Source organism: Pholcus phalangioides, unplaced genomic scaffold, assembly GCF_987345545.1.
Source record: "Pholcus phalangioides strain wild (caught in Gottingen) unplaced genomic scaffold, Ppha-v1.0 ptg000015l_1, whole genome shotgun sequence".
Lineage (NCBI taxonomy): Eukaryota > Metazoa > Arthropoda > Arachnida > Araneae > Pholcidae > Pholcus > Pholcus phalangioides.
Window position 1 is genome coordinate 70,981,504 of NW_028301608.1, and position 20,463 is coordinate 71,001,966.

Genomic DNA, 20,463 nt, shown 5'->3' on the forward strand with positions numbered 1-20,463 from the left:
GATATGTGTTTTCACCCAACTTTTGCTCCCGAATACTTGTTTCATCTGAAAAATTAAAAAAACATAGGTTTCATGAAAAAAAAATTTCTCTAAAGTATGAAGTAAATTATACTCGTGTGTTGTAATTTCAAGTACAGTGGAATCGTACTGCATAATACGAACAAAACGCATGTAATCAGCAATCACGTGGTACGAGTTATGTAATGATAGATTACTTAAATATTATAAATTTCACTCAATCATTTGCCCAATGCTGGCATGAACTGCACATAAATGAGGTTCCAAAAAGTAATTTCATGAATTTTTGAATTGGTGTTTTCAGCAGGAAAGGTATGATCACTCACTAAAATCTCGACAAAATGATATTTTGCAAATCAAGAAAAAATATCATTGTAGAGGGATTGCTGTTGTATTAAGAGTACAGATGTAAAATTCTTGAGAATATTGTCACGAAGGACTCTGGAAAGGGCTACTATTGTAAATAACTTGAGAATATTCTTATTATTCTTAATGAGAATGTTCTCCAGTTATTTATAATATAATTATATATAATATCCTAGAGAATATTCTCTGGACTACTTTTATAAATTACTGGGGAATATTCTTATCAAAAATAATTATTCTCAAGTTATTTCTCATATTAATATTCTCATCTCTAATCGAGTGGCAGCAGTTTAGCATTATACTATAGGAATTTCCAAACAAGACTTTCAAAATATCGATGTAGAGGGATTTATTTTTATATCAAGTATCATTTTAGTGAGGTTTAACTGTAAATAATAAACCAATGAACTGATATTTATATGAAAAATACTGATGCACAAATAGAATAAAATGAGCCGATAATTATATGATTTTGGATAATGAGAATGCACCGCAGAAAATATTTTTTGTTGTGCATGTGTTTTCATTTGTGCAAATACTGTGGATTCTGCTTATAAAGTTTTTTTTTTCTTCAGAAAATTACCATGAAAAATATAAGCGTGGAAAATGCTTTAAACAGGAAATCTTAATAAAAATTAGTTCAAGTACTAAGCAGGAAAATATTATAAGTGGGAATGTTGTAAGCGAGATCGACTGAATATAGAAGGAAAATGTCATGTTTACACACAGCAGCAAAATATCATGTAAAAAATATAGGGTGATCAGCGAATGAGCCCTTATTTCGAAATTAAATATCTCTACAACAAAGATCAATAGAATTATGCTTTGAATGGTACGTTTAATAGCAAAACTGTAAGAATGTTGTACAGAAATTTCGAAAATTTAGTTTTTTTTTTAATTTTTTTAAATTTTAAAAAAAAAAAACTGTTCCGAAAATCCTCATTTGTGTGAAGAGAAACCACTGCATTCGCCTAAAGTTACTGCATGGGCTGCGGTATGCGACATGTGTGCTGACAAATTGTTCCAAAACTGTAACGTAACGTTCAGTAGTAATCATTTCTCGCACGAAGAAGGGGTCGATAATATCTCTGGCGCATACCGCAGCCCATGTGTGGTTTCTCTTTATACAAATGAGGATTTTCAAAACCCCAAAATCTCCAGTTTTTTTTTAATTTTAAAAACTTTAAAAAAAAACTAAATTTTTGAAATTTCTGTACAACATTCTTACAGTTTTCACTGCATAATTCTATTGATCTTTGTTGTAGAGATATTTAATTTTGAAATAAGGACTTATTTGCTGATCACCCTGTACATTCCTGCCAAGAGGTAAAAGCTAAAGAAAGGTAATATAATTTGCTTGGCATTAATATAAATATTTTCATATTGGAGATGAAACATTTCATACACGAATCTATATTTTAGAGTGTTGGTGAATATTGTATTGTTTAGGAATTAAAATGCATTACTGCAATGATCGCTTTTGGCTAGTACATTTTGTGAGTTCTTAATGTACGAGGCTCCTCAAGAGAGAAGTGGGCTCCAAAAAAATTAGATCTGGTTGAAATTTTCTAGTATTTACCAGGTAGGGCCACAGAAAAATTTCTCGTCTCTGAGGTCCCCATCATGCGCTTAAGATGGCCCTGGTCAGGGAAATTTCTTTTTGTATACACTGTATACAAGTGACTATTCCTGCAATTCAAGAGAAATATTCATGACTTCTTTTCAGACCCATGATACATTATTTTGAGAGAGGAAAAAACTTCAAAAGCGTGACACTATGCCCCACTATTTTAACCTTTAGGCCAGGACCAGCTGAGGCAACCGGAGCACTTCCCAAGGGCAGAGAGAATGGGGCCCTCACAAAAATGTACATTTTATTTTACATAATACTTTCAGGGGCCCCCACTCAAGAAAAAAGTCTGCATCGAGAGAGCCCACCACGACCTTTCTTCAGGTACCATAAAGACGAATTTGTGTCATTAATATCAATACATGAGTATATTACACATAAAATTCTATCATTATTTGATGATGATCATTTTGTTAGTGAATAAAGTTCAGATTTGTAGGGAATCATAGAAAAGTATCATTACTCACTTTCTTTCGTCACTTGTTGATGGCTTCAAGAAGTAGTTGAAAGCTTTCATTGATCGGGGTTAATTATTTAACATATATATACCCGGCGCTGCCCGGGTTTTCTTCAATGAAGCCTTTTGGATCACATGATACTCTTTCTTTGAGGGACATGCAAACCCTGTCTAAGTTAACCAATATGACAACTTCCACCGCAACTCATGAAACATCTAGATTTAAAGAAACGCAGAAATGAACCTATTTATTAAATGAATATATTTCTTTCCCTTTTTCAATGGTGCTAAGTATTTTGATACTCCCTTTTGAACTTTAAGTTATCCATCTGCCTGTTTCAGCTTCCAAAAATGCTTAGTTAAAGCTGTGGAATTTCTTCAATGTACTTTATGGGTCCATAATTAATTTTAAAACATCCTAAACTATATGGATTTATACAGTTGAATGTGTTAAAAGACACAATGCGGAGACATTAATTTTCATGCTTAATTTTCATAAATAAAAAGTTGAAATCAATGTCAAGCATGGATATTCAACTCAAGAGTAGGTCCGACTAATTACTTCATACTTAATTTTCTGGGCTTTGTATATCTCTAAGCAAACTCAATATATCAAAAATCTAGTATTGAATAAAATTTTTAAAATTATTGATGTGGCGGAAAACCCCATTAAATTTCCTCACTTATACAGTAAAATCTGAAATTTTAACATTGATCTCTATGGGGATCATCCATTGCCTGACACACAAAGTAGTGATGCTGATAATGATTATGGCATTTATTCTACGTCTCATTACTGGGAGTATTGAAAATGTGGCAAACCATTATAAAGGCATAAACTATTATACATATGGTAAGAGAATTAGAGAAGTGACAAATCATTGTTAAGGCATATACAGGTCTGAAACGCATTGCTAGAGAACCACAGTAACCAAAGTAAACATTTGGAAAGTGGTTGTTGAGGTCCAAAAACCATTGTTGCCCGACAGTTTTTTTTTGCCCATTTGCCCTGCTGTCAAAATTTTAAAGTAGTCTATCGTTCAAGTTGGGTCCCATTTGGTATATATGTAAAATTTGGTGACGATCAATCTGAAATTGTAGATTTGTATAGAGAACACACACAAACACAAAATCAATTTTATATATATATATATAGATACGTTGAGTGTATGTTCTTTTTCCCCTCTGCAAAAATGTTATAACTGGGGTAAAAATATATGCAAGATATACAAAAAACGTATGGATGTTGTAAAGATTTATTTCAGATATTGATTTTTTTAAGGAAGGAAATACTCATCTCTGTCTCTACCGAGAGTCTAATTCAGGTCCCTCAATTGCCGGACGAGTGCTCTGACTACTAAGCTGCAGAGGAGATATTTTCCTTCGCTAAAGCATATACAGTAAACCCCAACAAGTCGTCATCTCAAGTTATCGAAAAATTGTGACGGCTTAAGCCGTCAGTTTTAATGTGCAATGTTATAAAAATTGTATAAATTTTAAGTAATATGACATTTATATTTAAGTATGAATCAAAATAACAATATTCATAAAACTTAGATTGCGAAAGAAAAAATAATAGCAATTTTTTATCTTTATCTCTTATTACTTAAATTATTGTAGTAAAATGTACTGTACACTTTGATTTATACTAGTAATTTTTAATTTAGACTAACAGAGCAACTGTTAGAATAGGTAGCTTTTCTTCATAATACTATTTCCTCTCTATTGCAGCTAATAAATGTTGTGAAGATATTATTTCAGATGTTGATTTTTTAAGGAATAAATATCTTCACAACATCCAGTTTTCTATATATCTTGCATTGACAAGTGGAGAGCGACATCATGTCATATATATTATAGCCATCTGGTGGCTTGTCATCCATGAGCTATTAGCTGATCGTCATTGCACGGTTCGGCATATACATATATGCTCCAGAGAAGGTAAATATCTCTTCTGTAGCTTAGTGGTCAGAGCACTCGTCGGACCCGGTTTCGACTCCCGGTAGAAGCAGAGATGAGTTTTTTTCCTTCCTTAAAAAAAATCAACATCTGAAATAATAAATATCTTCACAACATCCAGTTTTCTGTATATCTTGCATTAACAAGCAGTGAGCGATATCATGTCATAAAACCATTTCTTATATCCTGGTGTTATTCAACTTGTATATCGGTGCTAATGAACTAGCTGCATACATTGCAGGAAAGTCTGAGGCGCCTGGAACCTTTGGAATAATCGGAATTTTATGCACCAGGGATATTACAGCTCATAGATGATTCTTAACACCTTTTACCTTTATTATTTGTTGAAATGCATATTCACTTATATGTTTCCCGTGTACACTTCCATATCAGGAAATCATTTCTGACCCCACGCTGCTTTTTCTCAATGGAGATAATTTAGCAGGTGGCTGAAGACCTGGGCCATGCTGAAAGCTGTGTTGTGAACCTAACATGAAGTGTGTTTCTGTGTAATGCTCGTTATGTGCCTTTAATTTTTCTAACTATCAGTGAAGTGAATTACTATGATTGAATCGTAGTTATTGAATAATTGTATCGGTGTAGAGGTCTGTGGCAAGACTTCTCAAAGAGGAATCTGCTCACAGCCAGCCACTGATATGGCATCCCAACTTGTTTGGGAAGTGAACCTTGCCCTTCCTATAAGTTTTTAAACCTGGTACCGAATCATCCTGTATAAAACATTGTGTATACTGTGTACTGAATGCTTACTTCTGGTTGAAAGTTAATTTTTTTTATTTGGGCTAAATTATCTAATTCATTAGAATGAACAAATTTAAAAAATTATATTTGTGATTATTTACTAGTATTTTAGAATTTTGTCGTCATCCCCCCCCCCCCCGGATTTGACCACGGGCTGCCACTGGTATAGGTACCTAACACTGACGCAATTGGGCATGAATGTGCACCCAAGTTAGGACCGATTTCAACCACCATTGTGATGCCAGCGGGGTTCAAACCCAGGACCTCGCAATGTGAGTCTATCACTTTACCACCACAATGTAGAGTGAGGGTGTACAATTGTGAGAATAGAGAATTCTATGATTTTTTTTCTTTTCAGATTTGCAAGTTCTATGTAGAAATGCAGTCATTTTAAAAATAAAGGTCTTTGTTTTTTTAAATATTATTTTTTTTCTTTATCATTATTTGCCTTGTACAGACTTTGCAAATGTTAATTTCATAGGAAAAGAGCTAAGTATAATAAAGGCAAGTCAGTGAAAAATATGAGAGAATGGATCCAGGAGAAGAAAGAGAGACGTAGGAGGCAGGGAAAGTATGTTTCCTGATTATTTCCCTTATTATTATGAAAAAACATATTGAAACAGATCTCGTGCTCTTAATATGTTTAAATCAACAAAATATAATTGAAATAATTAGTTTCCAAACTTGAAAGAACTAGACCAAAAATTGTCATAACAGCATATGATGTCGTAGCCTGATGACTGGTTAAATTAGGAAAAAGTGTAAACTTGTTTCGCACAATAATTTAACCATTAACCAGTCAAGTGGTTAAGACGGCATTTGCCGTCGCTGATGTTAATGGTGTTGCCTACGACGGTATTTGCTGACACGTAGACTTTGTCTTTTTTCACATAGATGACGAAATAATTCGTCATACATGTGCTGCCATCTTTGTACAACCATCCTTCTACTTTATTATCTCATCACTAGATGGAGTTAACAATTATACTTCAAGGTCTGAGACTATTATCTTTGTCATGTTTTGCAAAGCTGCATCCCCATCGCCTTTGTTTCGATTCCCAACTCCCTTGCGAAGATGCATCTGTTTTATTACTCATTTCTTTTAGCGAAGGTTCAACTACTATGGTTCCACATAAATCCATCAACAGCATTTCTTTTAGTCAGAGGACATTATGACCGCCCCTCCCCACTTTTGGGGTGTCATATTATGTCTGAACACATTTGTGCTACAGAAAAACATGATGTAAAAAAAATATTTTAATATTTCAAACTTACAAGAAAAGGAAAAAGCGTGCACTTCAAAAAAAAAAATGGGCACTGCGGGTAACGCTAGGAGAAATTAATTGGACAGTTGACTGGTTAAATCTGCCTCTGTAAATTGTTTTGAATTTTCTGAATAGCCTTTCCTTTATTTTTCAGGGAAGTTCGTGATAACTCCAAATACACTGGAAGACGACGAAGCAAGAAATTTTAATTTTATCGAGCAAAAACAATTATGATTCTAAAGGAATCAGTTTGATCAGTCAAAAAATATATAATTAACTTCTAATTGTATGAAATAATAGTTCCATGTATGGAAATAATATAATGTTTATATCAACTTAAAATTTTATGAATAAAATAGATTTTCTCTCAGTATGCCTTTATTAAAAGTTGCATGAATGACATTCTATTTCTGAACAACAAACATAAATCTAGAAAGTTTTACAAGAAATTCACACCTATTCCAAACTGTAATCCCTTTTTGATTCTATCACCTGGTTCAGAACTGATTGGAACGCAATAATTAATTTCAAAACGTGCCATCCCAGCTACTGATAGAGCAAGTCCTATACCACAGGAGCAACGCAACCTGGAAAGTAGCAAAATTATATTGCTGTGATAATCATCAGTAAATGGAAAATTATCGATATTTCCTACATTGAAAAATCCATGAACTCTGCACAGTTTATCAAGAACATGCTGCAACGGCCTGAAAGGAAGAGGAGCATATGCATGTAATCCACATGCCCAATATGCTTCTGCACCTACTGAACAATTTTGGATATGCGGTCCTACCCCTTGCATCTGAAATCCTCTCAGAGAAAGAGGTCCACCGAGGAAAAATCTGTCATTGATTCTCACACCATGGTCAGAGAGAAGTGAACGAACTAAACCTCCTACTAGAGTGGCTTGAAAAACTAAGTTATCAAAAATACTTTTATTGACCTGATATTGGATTTCGTGCTTCAAAAAGCTTACGTTTCCTCCTAATCCAGCATATTCTTGATACAATCTAAAAAAGCAGCCTCTGAGAGGTAAGCATGGGTTGTCTCTTTGATCCATGGTCAAGATATGTTTTATAGACGACTTGACAGAATGACCAGCCTCCTCTCTGACCAAAAAAGGGGTAAGGTGTGAACTGCACGATAGATTTCGCCATACACCTTCCCATCTTAACGTATGCAGAACTTGCGGAGAAGATTCAAAAATTATTTCAGCACCCACACCTTTCAATTTTTCTTCGAACCCACTCCACGGATATTCAGTGGTCTGACTGAATACTGACTGGTTGATGGTTGGATTTACCCACGCAAAAATTGGCTTTGTCGTCTTCATATTAAAACCAAGCGTTTTTTTCCCATATTGATATTCAGCCTGAAGAGATTCTCCTCTTCCCAAAACATTTGGCAACAAGCACTGCAATAGCACACTCCCCTCATTGTTTCCCACCTGGGCATTAATGTTACCCGTTACTTTTGATCTTTCTTTAATATCAAATATTACTTCATAGCCGTTTTCAGTAGATTCTGGTCCTTTACTTGTATCCAGAATTATATCAACGCTTTTAAATGCATTCAACGATTCCAGTTGCTGTTTAACTCCATTTGCTCTCAAAACTAGTTCTTGAAAGTTATGTGCTTGAAGAAGATCACCTACAACATACAATAGAACATCATCTTTGGTTCTCTGTACACCATCAAAATGAACTTTGTCCACCCTCACTGCAATCTGGTTAAACTGCTTCCAATTAGACGAGGCTTCAGAAGTTGGAGCTTCTTTAGCATGAACAACACCCATGGTTCTACGGAATGAAGAAAAAGACATTCATTGAAACAAATTCAAGTTTTTTTAAATTGAATATTATTATAACCATTTCATTTACAATACATAAACCTTGAAGAGGAAAAGTACAGCATGGCCGCCAACCTCGTAGAATGTAAATTAGGATGGTTTTCCTTATATAGCCCTGAATTCCTAACAAACAACCTAACTCAACCAAACTATATTGAACATAAAAGGTACCTCAGAAGCAGAAGAAAATGGTTGCTAAAAAAGAGCAAGATGAAAGTTTATTTCAAGCAGTTTTTTGTATACTTGTTATTCAAAACAACTCAAATGCAATATGCGGGGATGTCAGAAGTCAAAAATGAGGTGTTGCTTTGTAAAATAATAAATTTTTAAAATATTATTATTCACTGAAGACCATACGTCCCACTTTCAAGTAGAATGTTTCGTAATGCTCCAACCAATGTGCTGAACCAGTTAGGATCTGAACCCATTCTTTGGCCACTGAATCAAAATTGCAAGAATCTGCTAGAATATATTTTGGGCAACAAGTTGACTAAATACAGATCTGATGCGTACAATATTTATTTTGTGCCCGTATTTTGGGTTCAGATTGGATTCTGTGTATGCAATGTTAAGACAGAAACAGATTTATTTCGATTGGTAACAAAGACTGGTGCGCACACACATGGTAAACTTGAGAAGATATGGTCACAACTAAGGCAGTTCAAGGAGTCTGGTGCCCTGAGCATTGGACAAGAAAGGATGCTGAATTCGCTTAGCATAATTCACCCACGAAAAATTATGTGGACTGACACACCAAAATGACACTGTCCCTAACGGCCGTATTCACCACTTATCATGCTGAAATGCGGATCAGTTGAAACCCATTTCAACGCGCAGTCTGTATTCTCGAAATACTACCAAACGAGTATCAAGTGAAACTCGGTTCAGTTGGCGAATATTTGGCGTATATTAGCTTGGGGAGAGTAGATCCAATGCTGATTGGATGGAGGATTTTTTTTGATCTTCTAATGAAGTACAAAACTCAACAGTAGGATTCTTGTGTTTACGTTTTTCAACAATTTTTTTTTTCGATAAGCAAAATGTGTTTTATCATCCCTTTTTTAATGGAAATTCCATTTCATTCCAGTACGTTTTTCTTACCTACTCCAGCTATATCTAGGGCGCGGTAGCCCAGTCGGTAAGATGCTCGCCTAAAGTACCAAAGGATGTTTAGAGGTGTCGCGAGTTCGATACCCGGTTCGTCCTTGTCAGGAAAGTTCCTGACACAGGGGTAAAACAAAAAACGGCGACTTGACCGCAGCAAAAAGTTGCTACCGCAGGGAGTCCTCCCATCGAGGGGTTAGCGCACCAACCTCTCGATGACTATACAAAACAAGCCTGCCGTTCGGAATCGGCAATAAATTGTAGGTCCCGGTCTAATTAGCCCTCGTGTGCAGAAAATGACCGTGGTGAGACAAAAATGATCAGACCAGCTATATCTATAATGATGGTTTTTCATTTTGCTACGGAATTGCTAATATTCTCAGATTAGATAAAATATACATATTATTAGCAAATAATTTGTATAATCAGCCTATACGATTTTCATTGCTTTGAAGGGGAAAAAAGGTATTTATCAACACATGCAAATTTTATTAATCATGAAGGAAAAAAGGACAGTCGCAATTGTGTAAAATTTATATTTTAAAAAATACTAATAAATTTTTCAAAAATAATTCTTATCTGAATATTTTTTAAATTACGATTGTTTTTTAGCTGAAATCAAATTTTGTAAACACTAAGATACACATATTAAAATTAAAAAGTACAAAATTCAGTAAAAATTTGATTTCCAAAAAAAATTTTTAGTGCTAATAGTAATTCTTGTGATGGCATTGAATATTAAATTACTGAACATTAATAGCTATTTCCTATTAGCCAAATAAGTGAATATCTGAGACTGACTTTTTTGTAATTATATTTGTTGAAACTTGTATGCTAGTTCCATGCACTTCTTAAGATACTATTTTTTATGCAATCCTTCCTACACACAAGATGTGCCCCTCCCAATGTATAAAATACTAAACCCAAGCATTCTTTTCGACAAAAAACTGTTCCAACATATGTACTAGTTTTATGATTAGCTTACATAAAAAATTTAAATTCAGTTGAAAACAGTTTATTATATTATTAGATATAAGTTGAAAGGATTTCCTTGAAGCTGAGAGAAAGAGGTTCTTAAAAATAAAAAATCTCTAAACAAAGTTTCAAATGTGACAGTCAATACAAGCATTAGTGTATGCACAATTTTTTTTTATTATGTAAAATGCATTGCCTTTGAATCATGTTCAACTAAAGGGTAAATTAATAGCCAAGACTAAAAATTTAAAAAAAATTTACATATATTGGTAGATTCAATGTCATTATTCATCAACAAAATCATTTTCCATTCCTCTTTTTACTAGCAGGATTGGTAGTTAAATCTGGATTTTTTAAAAATATATACTGTATTTACATAATAATCTAGTAATTCGTTACTTTCAAAATTTACACTGTAACTTGAACATAATTAAAGCACAAATTCAAACCATGTAAAAAAAGGCTAACATTTTCCTCACTTAAGAAATAACGACAAATCAATTATCAAACATAATTTATTCATATTTATATGGAAGTATTTGAGATTGCTAAAAAAAATAATGGTACGTATAACACACACACATAGTAAATAAATAAATATTGAGATTTTCTTCCGTGATGGAGTCAGTTCATCTTCAGTGGCCACATTTTATCATAGATATGTGTTTTCACCCAACTTTTGCTCCCGAATACTTGTTTCATCTGAAAAATTAAAAAAACATAGGTTTCATGAAAAAAAAATTTCCCTAAAGTATGAAGTAAATTATACTCATGTGTTGTAATTTCAAGTACAGTGGAATCGTACTGCATAATACGAACAAAACGCATGTAATCAGCAATCACGTGGTACGAGTTATGTAATGATAGATTACTTAAATATTATAAATTTCACTCAATCATTTGCCCAATGCTGGCATGAACTGCACATAAATGAGGTTCCAAAAAGTAATTTCATGAATTTTTGAAGTGTTTTCAGCAGGAAAGGTATGATCACTCACTAAAATCTCGACAAAATGATATTTTGCAAATCAAGAAAAAATATCATTGTAGAGGGATTGCTGTTGTATTAAGAGTACAGATGTAAAATTCTTGAGAATATTGTCACGAAGGACTCTGGAAAGGGCTACTATTGTAAATAACTTGAGAATATTCTTATTATTCTTAATGAGAATGTTCTCCAGTTATTTATAATATAATTATATATAATATCCTAGAGAATATTCTCTGGACTACTTTTATAAATTACTGGGGAATATTCTTATCAAAAATAATTATTCTCAAGTTATTTCTCATATTAATATTCTCATCTCTAATCGAGTGGCAGCAGTTTAGCATTATACTATAGGAATTTCCAAACAAGACTTTCAAAATATCGATGTAGAGGGATTTATTTTTATATCAAGTATCATTTTAGTGAGGTTTAACTGTAAATAATAAACCAATGAACTGATATTTATATGAAAAATACTGATGCACAAATAGAATAAAATGAGCCGATAATTATATGATTTTGGATAATGAGAATGCACCGCAGAAAATATTTTTTGTTGTGCATGTGTTTTCATTTGTGCAAATACTGTGGATTCTGCTTATAAAGTTTTTTTTTTCTTCAGAAAATTACCATGAAAAATATAAGTGTGGAAAATGCTTTAAACAGGAAATCTTAATAAAAATTAGTTCAAGTACTAAGCAGGAAAATATTATAAGTGGGAATGTTGTAAGCGAGATCGACTGAATATAGAAGGAAAATGTCATGTTTACACACAGCAGCAAAATATCATGTAAAAAATATAGGGTGATCAGCGAATGAGCCCTTATTTCGAAATTAAATATCTCTACAACAAAGATCAATAGAATTATGCTTTGAATGGTACGTTTAATAGCAAAACTGTAAGAATGTTGTACAGAAATTTCGAAAATTTAGTTTTTTTTTAAATTAAAAAAAAACAAAAAAAACTGGAGATTTTGATAAATTTTTGATTTGGACTGTAATGATCGCTTTTGCCTAGTACAATTTGTGAGTTCTTGTTGTACGAGGGCCCCCACAAAAATGAGATCTGGTTGAAACTTTCTAGAATTTACCAGGTAGGGCAACAGAAAAATTTCTTGTCTCTGAGGGCCCCCCCATCATGATCAAGTGATACAAAAAAAAAATTTTTTGTATACAAGTGACTATTCCTGCAATTCGAGAGAGATATTCATGACTTCTTTTCAGACCCATGATACATTATTTTCAGAGAGGAAAAAAATTTCAAAAGCATGCCACTATGCCCCACCATTTTAACCTTTAGGTCAGGACCGTAAATAAGCTGGGGCTGAGAGAATGGGGGCCCTCACAAAAATTTACACACTTTATTTTACATAATACTGTCAGGGGCCTCCACTCAAAAAAGTCTGCATCGAGAGAGCCCACTACGACCCTGTTTCATGTACCATAAAGACGAATTTGTGTCATTAATATCAATACATGAGTATATTACACATACAATTCTATCATTATTTGATAATGATCTTTTTGTTAGTGAATAAAGTTCAGATTTGAAGGAAATCATAGAAAAGTATCATTACTCACCTTCTTTCGTCACTTGTTGATGGCTTCAAGTAGTTGTTGAAGGCTTTCATTGATCGGGGATAATTATTTAACATATATTTAATACGTAAACGTGGTCACTCATCACCTTATGATTAATAAATTATTCTAAATTCCCTATTTCATTCCGCCTCATCGTAAAAACAATTCAGCACGACTGCCATTACTACTTCGATGTTTGTATTAGCAGTGACGATAATGCGCATGCGCAAAACTCGATCCACCCTGTTGGATCGCCAAAATCTGAGGTTCAGTTTCATGCTTGAAAAGCTGGTCCCTGGATCTCGATTCAGGGGTGGTGAATACCAATTTTGAGGTGAAACGCAGTTTAGAACCTGAATCACGTTCTGAAACTGGACGGTGAATACGGCCGTAAGCGATAGAGTAAATTTCCTTTTTTAGTTACAAGTTGCTGAGGTCAGGGTAGCAGTCACACTTGACCATAAAACAGAATTTAAGTTTATGATAATTCTCATTCAAATTATTTCATTTATATTACACGTCGCAAAATCGGGGATCTGAGATTTCAGTTCAACCTCGTCTGACTCACGGGCAGATATATGAGATGCCTCCACCCATGCTGGGGGGTTTTGCTCCTCCCCAAGTCAAAGGCTGAGCCTTTAAATATTTAGGCTGTTTAATGTAAATTTTGGTTAAACAGCCTTTTAAAAAATTTACATCATCATGCCCCCCCCCCCTCTCCAGATCATCATAGCCACCTATGGTCTCTGACTAGAACTTGTTTTTCAGCTGCAGAAAGTTACAGACAGTGGAATCCATGGTAAATTTTAAAATCAATAGGGGAAGACTTGAGTTTGATATTTTTCCCTTGCTTTCTTTGTCCAATTCAAGTTGATAAAAAATATACACAAGGAAAAAACAAGATGATGGTAATAAGATATCGTGCCTACAACAAAGAGTTAAACACAGTTTTATGCTATTATAGCTGAAAACCGCCCAAGTAAATGTTAATTTGATTTACATAAACTGAAGAGCCAAAAAAACTGGTACAGGCATGTGTATGCAAATAAAGAGATATGGAACCAATCAGAGTGTGGCGCTGCGGTCGGCAATGCCTATATAACACAACAAGTGTCTGGCATAGTTGTTAGATTGGTTACTGCTGCTACAATGGCAGGTTATCGAGATTTAAGTGAGTTTGAACGTGGTGTTATAGTCGGCGCACGAGAGATGGGACGTAGCATCTCCGAGGTAGCAATGATATTTGGATTTTCACGTACGACCTTAAATGTGACAGACATGCAACCCTTCCGCAAATTGCTGCAGATTTCAATGCTGGGCCATGAACGAGTATCAGCGTGCGAACCATTCAACGAAACATCATCGATGTGGGCTATCTGAGCCGAAGGTCCACTCGTGTACCCTTGATGACTGCACGACACAAAGCTTTACGCCTCGCCTGGGCCAGACAACACCAACATTGGACTGCTGAGGACTGCAAACACTGTGCCTGGTCTGACGAGTCTTGGTTCCAATTGCTTCGAGCTGATGGACGTGTACGGGTATGGAGACAACCTCATGAATCCACGGACCCTACATGTCAACAGGGGACTGTTCAAGCTGGTGGAAGCTCTGTGATGGTATGGGGCGTGTGCAGTTGGCGTCATATTGGACTCCTGATACGTCTACATATGACTCTGACAGGTACGTAAGCATCCTGTCTGATCACCTGCACTCATTCATGTCCATTCCGACGGACTTGGACAATTTCAGCAGGACAATGCGACACCCCACACGTCCAGAATTGCTACAAAGTGGCTCCAGGAACACTCTTCTGACTTTAGACACTTCCGCTGGCCACCTAAATCCCCAGACATGAACATTATTGAACATATCTGGGATGCCTTGCAACGTGCTGTTAAGAAGAGATCTCCACCCCCTCTTACTCCTACGGATTTATGGACAGCCCTGCAGGATTCATGGTGTCAATTACCTCCAGCACTACTTCAGACATTAGTCAAGTCCATGCCACGTCGTGTTGCGGCACTTCTGCGGGCTCGCGGGGGCCCTACACAAGATTAGGCAAGTGTACCAGTTTTTTTGGCTCTTCAGTGTATTTCGTTTTATAAGATTTTTAACAAGGGTTGGCAAGGTTTTGTACAGTACAGTAAAAACCATGGTATTTACCGTGGTTTTTACTGTCCAAAACCTCCTATTTATAACTATAAGTGAAAACTTATATGAAAGTATACATCAGAGGTAATTTCTATAATCAAATAATACTTTATATTAATTATATTATAATTATTATATAATTATATAAAAAACCGGGTTTTTTTGGTTTAAACCGTTTTTTTTTTAAATAGTATGAACAATAAAATTTTTGAAAACTGATTCAAACTTCTAGTAATTAATTAAAATAAAATGATTATGAATGTAAGTAACGCTATTCTTATATTCATTAATCAATAAATATTTCTTACATTTTAACAAAAACCAACTTTTGCAATTTAATTATTTTTTGCTTAACTCAATGGATTACTGTGTTTGAAAATTCTTTTAAAATGTTATTAATCATATAATATATAAAGGTTTTTCTCCAGTTCCTTTCAGTATACTTAATTAAGAAGCTATTTTGCAAAAACTATAATAAAAATTAGGTGAATATAATGTATTTAATGAAGCATAAATAATGCACAATAATTAGCAATGATGTACGATATACAAGGTGATTATAACTAAGATTCTGATTTCAAAACACTGTAAAAAAGAACAATTGTCAGAATGATTTGAAAATTGACATGAATATTCCTGAAAAAATGCAGTTGTATTTGGTGAAAGGGAAAAAATACTTAAAAATGTAAAATTAATGACATCATCCAACATGTGGGAAATTTGCTCGCAGAATGGAAACAATAGCCATTCATGGCAAAATGATAACTTAATTATAGCATTGCACGATTTCATAATTCATGGAAACATCACAAAAAACGAAGTAATTGAACAAATAACTACAACTTACTCAAAAAATGTTAAATATGTTGTCCACCGTGTGTTCTGGCTATGAGGTTGAAAGCACAAAAATTCTTGTTCAACAACAGAATCGGAGTATGTCATGGTCATAATGGGGATGTGCTTGCAATTCAGCTTTATTAAACCAAACGCGCCCCCACATTAATATTCCTGAGGAACTAACATATAGGGCATGTGCTGGAGATTGCAATACACCAGAGTTTGCAATCTGACCACTGTTTATAACATTTTGAGGTACCCCCACAGCCAGAAGTTGCAAGGGTTAAGGTGCATCCTGTCAAAATGGGTCTTCAGCAGCTTCTTTGCTGGTATTGCAATGTGCATCTGAATAGAAGTTCTATCCACACACTGATGCTGTGGAAGTGCCGAAATGATGTGGTTGCACAAAATAGATTATACTGCTGGCCAAGTACAGTATCATCTACTTGCACATTTTGCACTTTTTTCTTTTGCGAAAGAAACTTCCATTGCTTAAGGAGTTTCCATGCAAATTTTCAAGTCATTCTGATCAGTACTTATTGTATAGTTTTGGAATCAAATCTTTAATTATAATCACCCTGTATATAGCTGATTATTTTCCATAAATCTGTTACTACTATACAGTAGAACCTTGATTAACTGGGCTTAACAGTGTGTGTGTGAAAGTATAAAAAAAACTATTAAATATTAAGACTGGGAGATATACAGTAGGAGATGTTCATTTTCTTTCCCGTAAGAAGTAACACATGTATGTGAGGTAATGTAACAACTAGTACATTAGTCTTCGTCCTTTAAGGACAGCTGGTCCCTTTATTGGATTATAGGACCACCTGCCCCTAGCATGATGGTGTCACTACTGTAGCTGCTTCTTTGTGAAGGGAAAAAGAAACACTGAGATAATACACCATTACATTTAGATCTGTGATGCAATCCTTATTCATGAATTTGATAGAGCATCAGAATGTAGCCAAAGGTTAGAAAATGTTGTAAGAATGATAAATTTTGGCTTTTATATATAACTTTAAATAACTAAGATACTTCATATGAAAAATATATATAAATTCCGGCGACTTTTATGAGACTTTTTGAAAAAAACCCACTCATAAAATCTTATGTCATTTAAAGATATACCATCAAAATGTACCCCGAGGATATAAAATGTGATAAAAATGAAACATTTTGGCTAATAATGAACCAATATGATATTTAGGCAACTATGATTTTTTGAAAAAAAACCACTTGGTTAAAACCAATGTGGTTTAAACCAAACAACCCTGCCTTTAATATTTACTACTTTTTTGCATACTATTATCACTAGTGGTTAAATTTTTCCTCTGAAGACGGCACCCATTGGTGTTGAAATGCATTAGGACTTTTCTTATTTTTTGTGTATTTGCCTTATTCGTTGGTGTCTTCTCAATACTATTATCAGTTTACTGGAATTCCTTATTCTTTAAAAGAGAATCCCGGTTTTAGTGGTGGTCCCGTTATGGTATTTTATTTGAGAGGCTATTTTATTCAAGGCTAGTTTCTCGCATGGGCAAACAGGACAGGTGCTCAGAGTCCCAAATATAACTACTTCTAGCATATTTAACCATTATGTGATTTCTAACATTTTTCTGATTATAACTGCCACATTAGAAATAAAAGCATGTTAAGAACCATCTAATTTGGGATGGCCGAAATAGAGCAGATCATGTTTGACAAGATATCTCGGAACAGCCGCTGTAAGCGTTAAGGCACAGCCCATATGCCTCCCTGTGTAAGCCTTTGCCCCAAAGAAAACTACATAGAAAGGCCTGTTTACAATCGTTAAGTGATTTTGTAGTTGACTAAATTTCAAGTTAAGTGCTCAAAAGCGTCCACACGTTTGAAGCAAATGCTCACTGGATAATACGAGACCACGCCATGCAAACCATGACTACTTAATCGAAAAAATTGATCAGCCTCTATTCAACTTAACCACTAAATAACTAACCAATTAAACCCGGCGCCCTTATCGCCTGAATACATTATAAAGTACTCGACAACTTAATTAAGTTAATTACTTAATGTGTGTAAACGGGGCCCAAAAATTCATATTTGCATAGAGCGTGAACTTATGAGGAACAGGCCCTGATTTTATTTCAACAATAAATATCACATGATAAGTCTTGGGATGTGCGGCCCTGTTTGTTCATTTTTGGAGACACCACCTTGAAACTGGTTCAATCAAGTGGATTCAACAAACTTTAATTACAACCAAAACATGGGAAAACTAATAGAGCGACCCAAAATGAAAAAACTTACAAAATTACTCCAGAAACAATACAAAATAGCGGCTCGAAACTACAGTTCTAAGCTGTTCCCTTTTTACTGAATTGGTTTTAGACAAAGCTAAATAAGAAAGGCTTTGGTTTTAGAGGACATAAATAAAGGTGACTCTACAACGGCTAGCATCAGTATTTTTGATCAGGAGAAATATCCTTACCATATTTTTTCGAAAGAAAAACGAAAATTCTGGTACCAAATACGGGGCAACGCCAAAAATGACGACAAAAGTAAATAAAGTTGCCAAATATGGGAGAAATTGAAATAGCGGGAAATAAAGCATTACTGCAAATTGTCATGGAGGAAAGAATAAGCTCTTTTCCCTATACTTAACATGCGTTTTGCCGGATCGAATTTTTAAAATATTAATAACTTAATAAATTTAAGCACCATGATCATTTAATGCGTCTTCAGGTAATCTACATCTATGTATATAAAATTGATTTTCTGTCTGTCTGCCTGTGTGTGTGTGGCTTTCAGCTGTTTATATTAAAATATTGTAGAAATACGTCTCCATTCCAAGCAAAAACTCGAACACAGACAGAATTTTAGATTTCCAATTGAATTCGAAACTTTTTTGTCAAATTTTCGTACACATACCACTTTAAAAGCAAAGTAATTGGTACAAAATGAAGAGAAAAAAAAAACAGCCCAGATTATTTTTCTAAATACTATAGGCCAGAGAGATGACTTATCGCGGCTCGTAAAAAAAAGTTTTTTTATTTTTTAATATATTTTTCTCAATACATCTACATAGCGGAAAGTTCGGATGGGCGGCATATATTTCCAGTAATACGTATTCAAGAATATGAGAGTGGAACGGAAGAAGGGTGGTGAAATTTGTACAGCCTACAGGCAGCAAAACCATAAATACACAGTGGCGGACGACGTTCGAGCACTTCCAGTACTTTGAGGAACGGGAGCGGCAAAATGCTGTTTGCCCCGGACGGCTGAATCATGTATGCCAGGGGTGGCAAAAATCCTAGCTACGGCCCTGTCAGAAGGTGCTCGAGCACCTCAGAATTGATTCCGAAATCAAAATTCCTCATGTAAAGCTTAAGACGAGCGCCCACAGGCTTCAAATACTTTTGAAATTTCCCGGATCTATCATAATGACGAACGAAACAAAAAGGCAAAATAAACAGTTGAAAGAAATAATTATGAAAATTGCAGTTTATTGGAGCTTCATATTATTTTAATTAATCATATTTCCATAGACATTAATGTGATACATCGAATTTTTAAAATAAATTGAAGGCACTGAACTAAAAACTTATGAAGAGTTGAGAGGGAAAAATGATCTTTCCCTTTCAAAAACAAATTAAAAATATAAAAAGCCCTTATACAAGGATAAAATTTTATCTTTCCCCTTTATTGGATCATGTAGATTACCTGAAGACGCAGTAAATGGTCATGGTACTTAAATTTATTTAGTTATTAATATTTTAAAAGAATTCGATCCGGCAAAACACATGTTAAGTATAGGGAAAAGAGCGGTTTGTTTGGGCTTACTTGTCAGCCCATAGGGTTGGCACAACGGCTTCAATTTTCGTTCCTGATGTCACCTCCTGTTATTCTTTCCTCCATGGGTTACCGTGGTTCCCTAGCAATGCGTTTCAGACGTGTATATACCTTTACAACGGTTTGTCACTTCTTTAATCCTGTTACCATATTTGACATGAATGTCCATCTAGCGAAGGAAAATCTGTATCTCCTCTGTAGCTTAGTGGTCAGAGCACTCGTCCGGCAATCGAGGGACCCGGGTTCGACTCCCGGTAGAGGCAGCGATGAGTTTTTTCCTTCCTTAAAAAATTAACATCTCAAATAATAAAAATCTTCACAACATCCAGTCTTCTGTATATCTTGTGTTACCATATGTATAATAGTTTATGCCTTTATAATGGTTTGTCACTTTTTCAATCCTTCCAGTAATGAGGCTTTTCGAATAGACGTCATAATCATCATCAGCATCAGTTTGAGGGTCAAGCAAAGGATTATTCCCATAGAAATCAGTGTTAAAATTGTCGATTTTACTGTAGAAATGCGGAAATTTGGTGGGATTTTCCGCCCCATCAATAATTTTAAAAATTGTATTGAATTTTCGATTTTTGAAATATTCAGTTCGCTTAGAGATACGAAGACTAGGAGATTAAATATGAAGTAATTAGCCGGACCTACTTTTGAGGTGGATATTCATGCAATAACATT

General features: G+C 34.6%; 2 protein-coding genes and 1 long non-coding RNA gene across 8 annotated transcripts in view; 1 reads left to right on the forward strand and 2 right to left on the reverse strand.

Moving 5' to 3' along the window:
- Positions 1-6,824, forward strand: part of LOC149076637 (18S rRNA (guanine-N(7))-methyltransferase) — a 251,477-nt gene extending 244,653 nt beyond the window's left edge. For all 6 annotated transcript variants that reach the window (XM_089244250.1, XM_089244252.1, XM_089244254.1 and 3 more), the window contains 2 exons: positions 5,671-5,760; positions 6,609-6,824. In XM_089244250.1, the coding sequence (XP_089100376.1) occupies positions 5,671-5,760; positions 6,609-6,663 (145 nt within the window). In that variant the 3' untranslated portion in view covers positions 6,664-6,824. The remainder of the gene's footprint in view (positions 1-5,670; positions 5,761-6,608) is intronic.
- On the reverse strand, positions 6,815-18,367 carry LOC149076638 (sorting and assembly machinery component 50 homolog). Its single transcript, XM_089244249.1, has 2 exons — positions 18,235-18,367; positions 6,815-8,253 (listed from the first exon to the last, which is right to left on the reverse strand). Exon 2 carries the CDS (start codon positions 8,247-8,249, stop codon positions 6,894-6,896), a length of 1,356 nt encoding a protein of 451 aa, XP_089100375.1. The 5' UTR covers positions 8,250-8,253; positions 18,235-18,367; the 3' UTR covers positions 6,815-6,893.
- Positions 10,884-15,186, reverse strand: LOC149076639 (uncharacterized). The gene is made up of 2 exons (XR_016194081.1): positions 12,955-15,186; positions 10,884-11,084 (listed from the first exon to the last, which is right to left on the reverse strand). It is a non-coding gene; the product is annotated as an uncharacterized LOC149076639 (long non-coding RNA).
- Positions 18,368-20,463: the final 2,096 nt, after the last annotated feature.

Bases quoted from the DNA above. Each gene is read 5' to 3' on its own strand.
- LOC149076638 (XM_089244249.1), bottom strand. From the start codon at position 8,249: ATGGGTGTTGTTCATGCTAAAGAAGCTCCAACTTCTGAAGCCTCGTCT.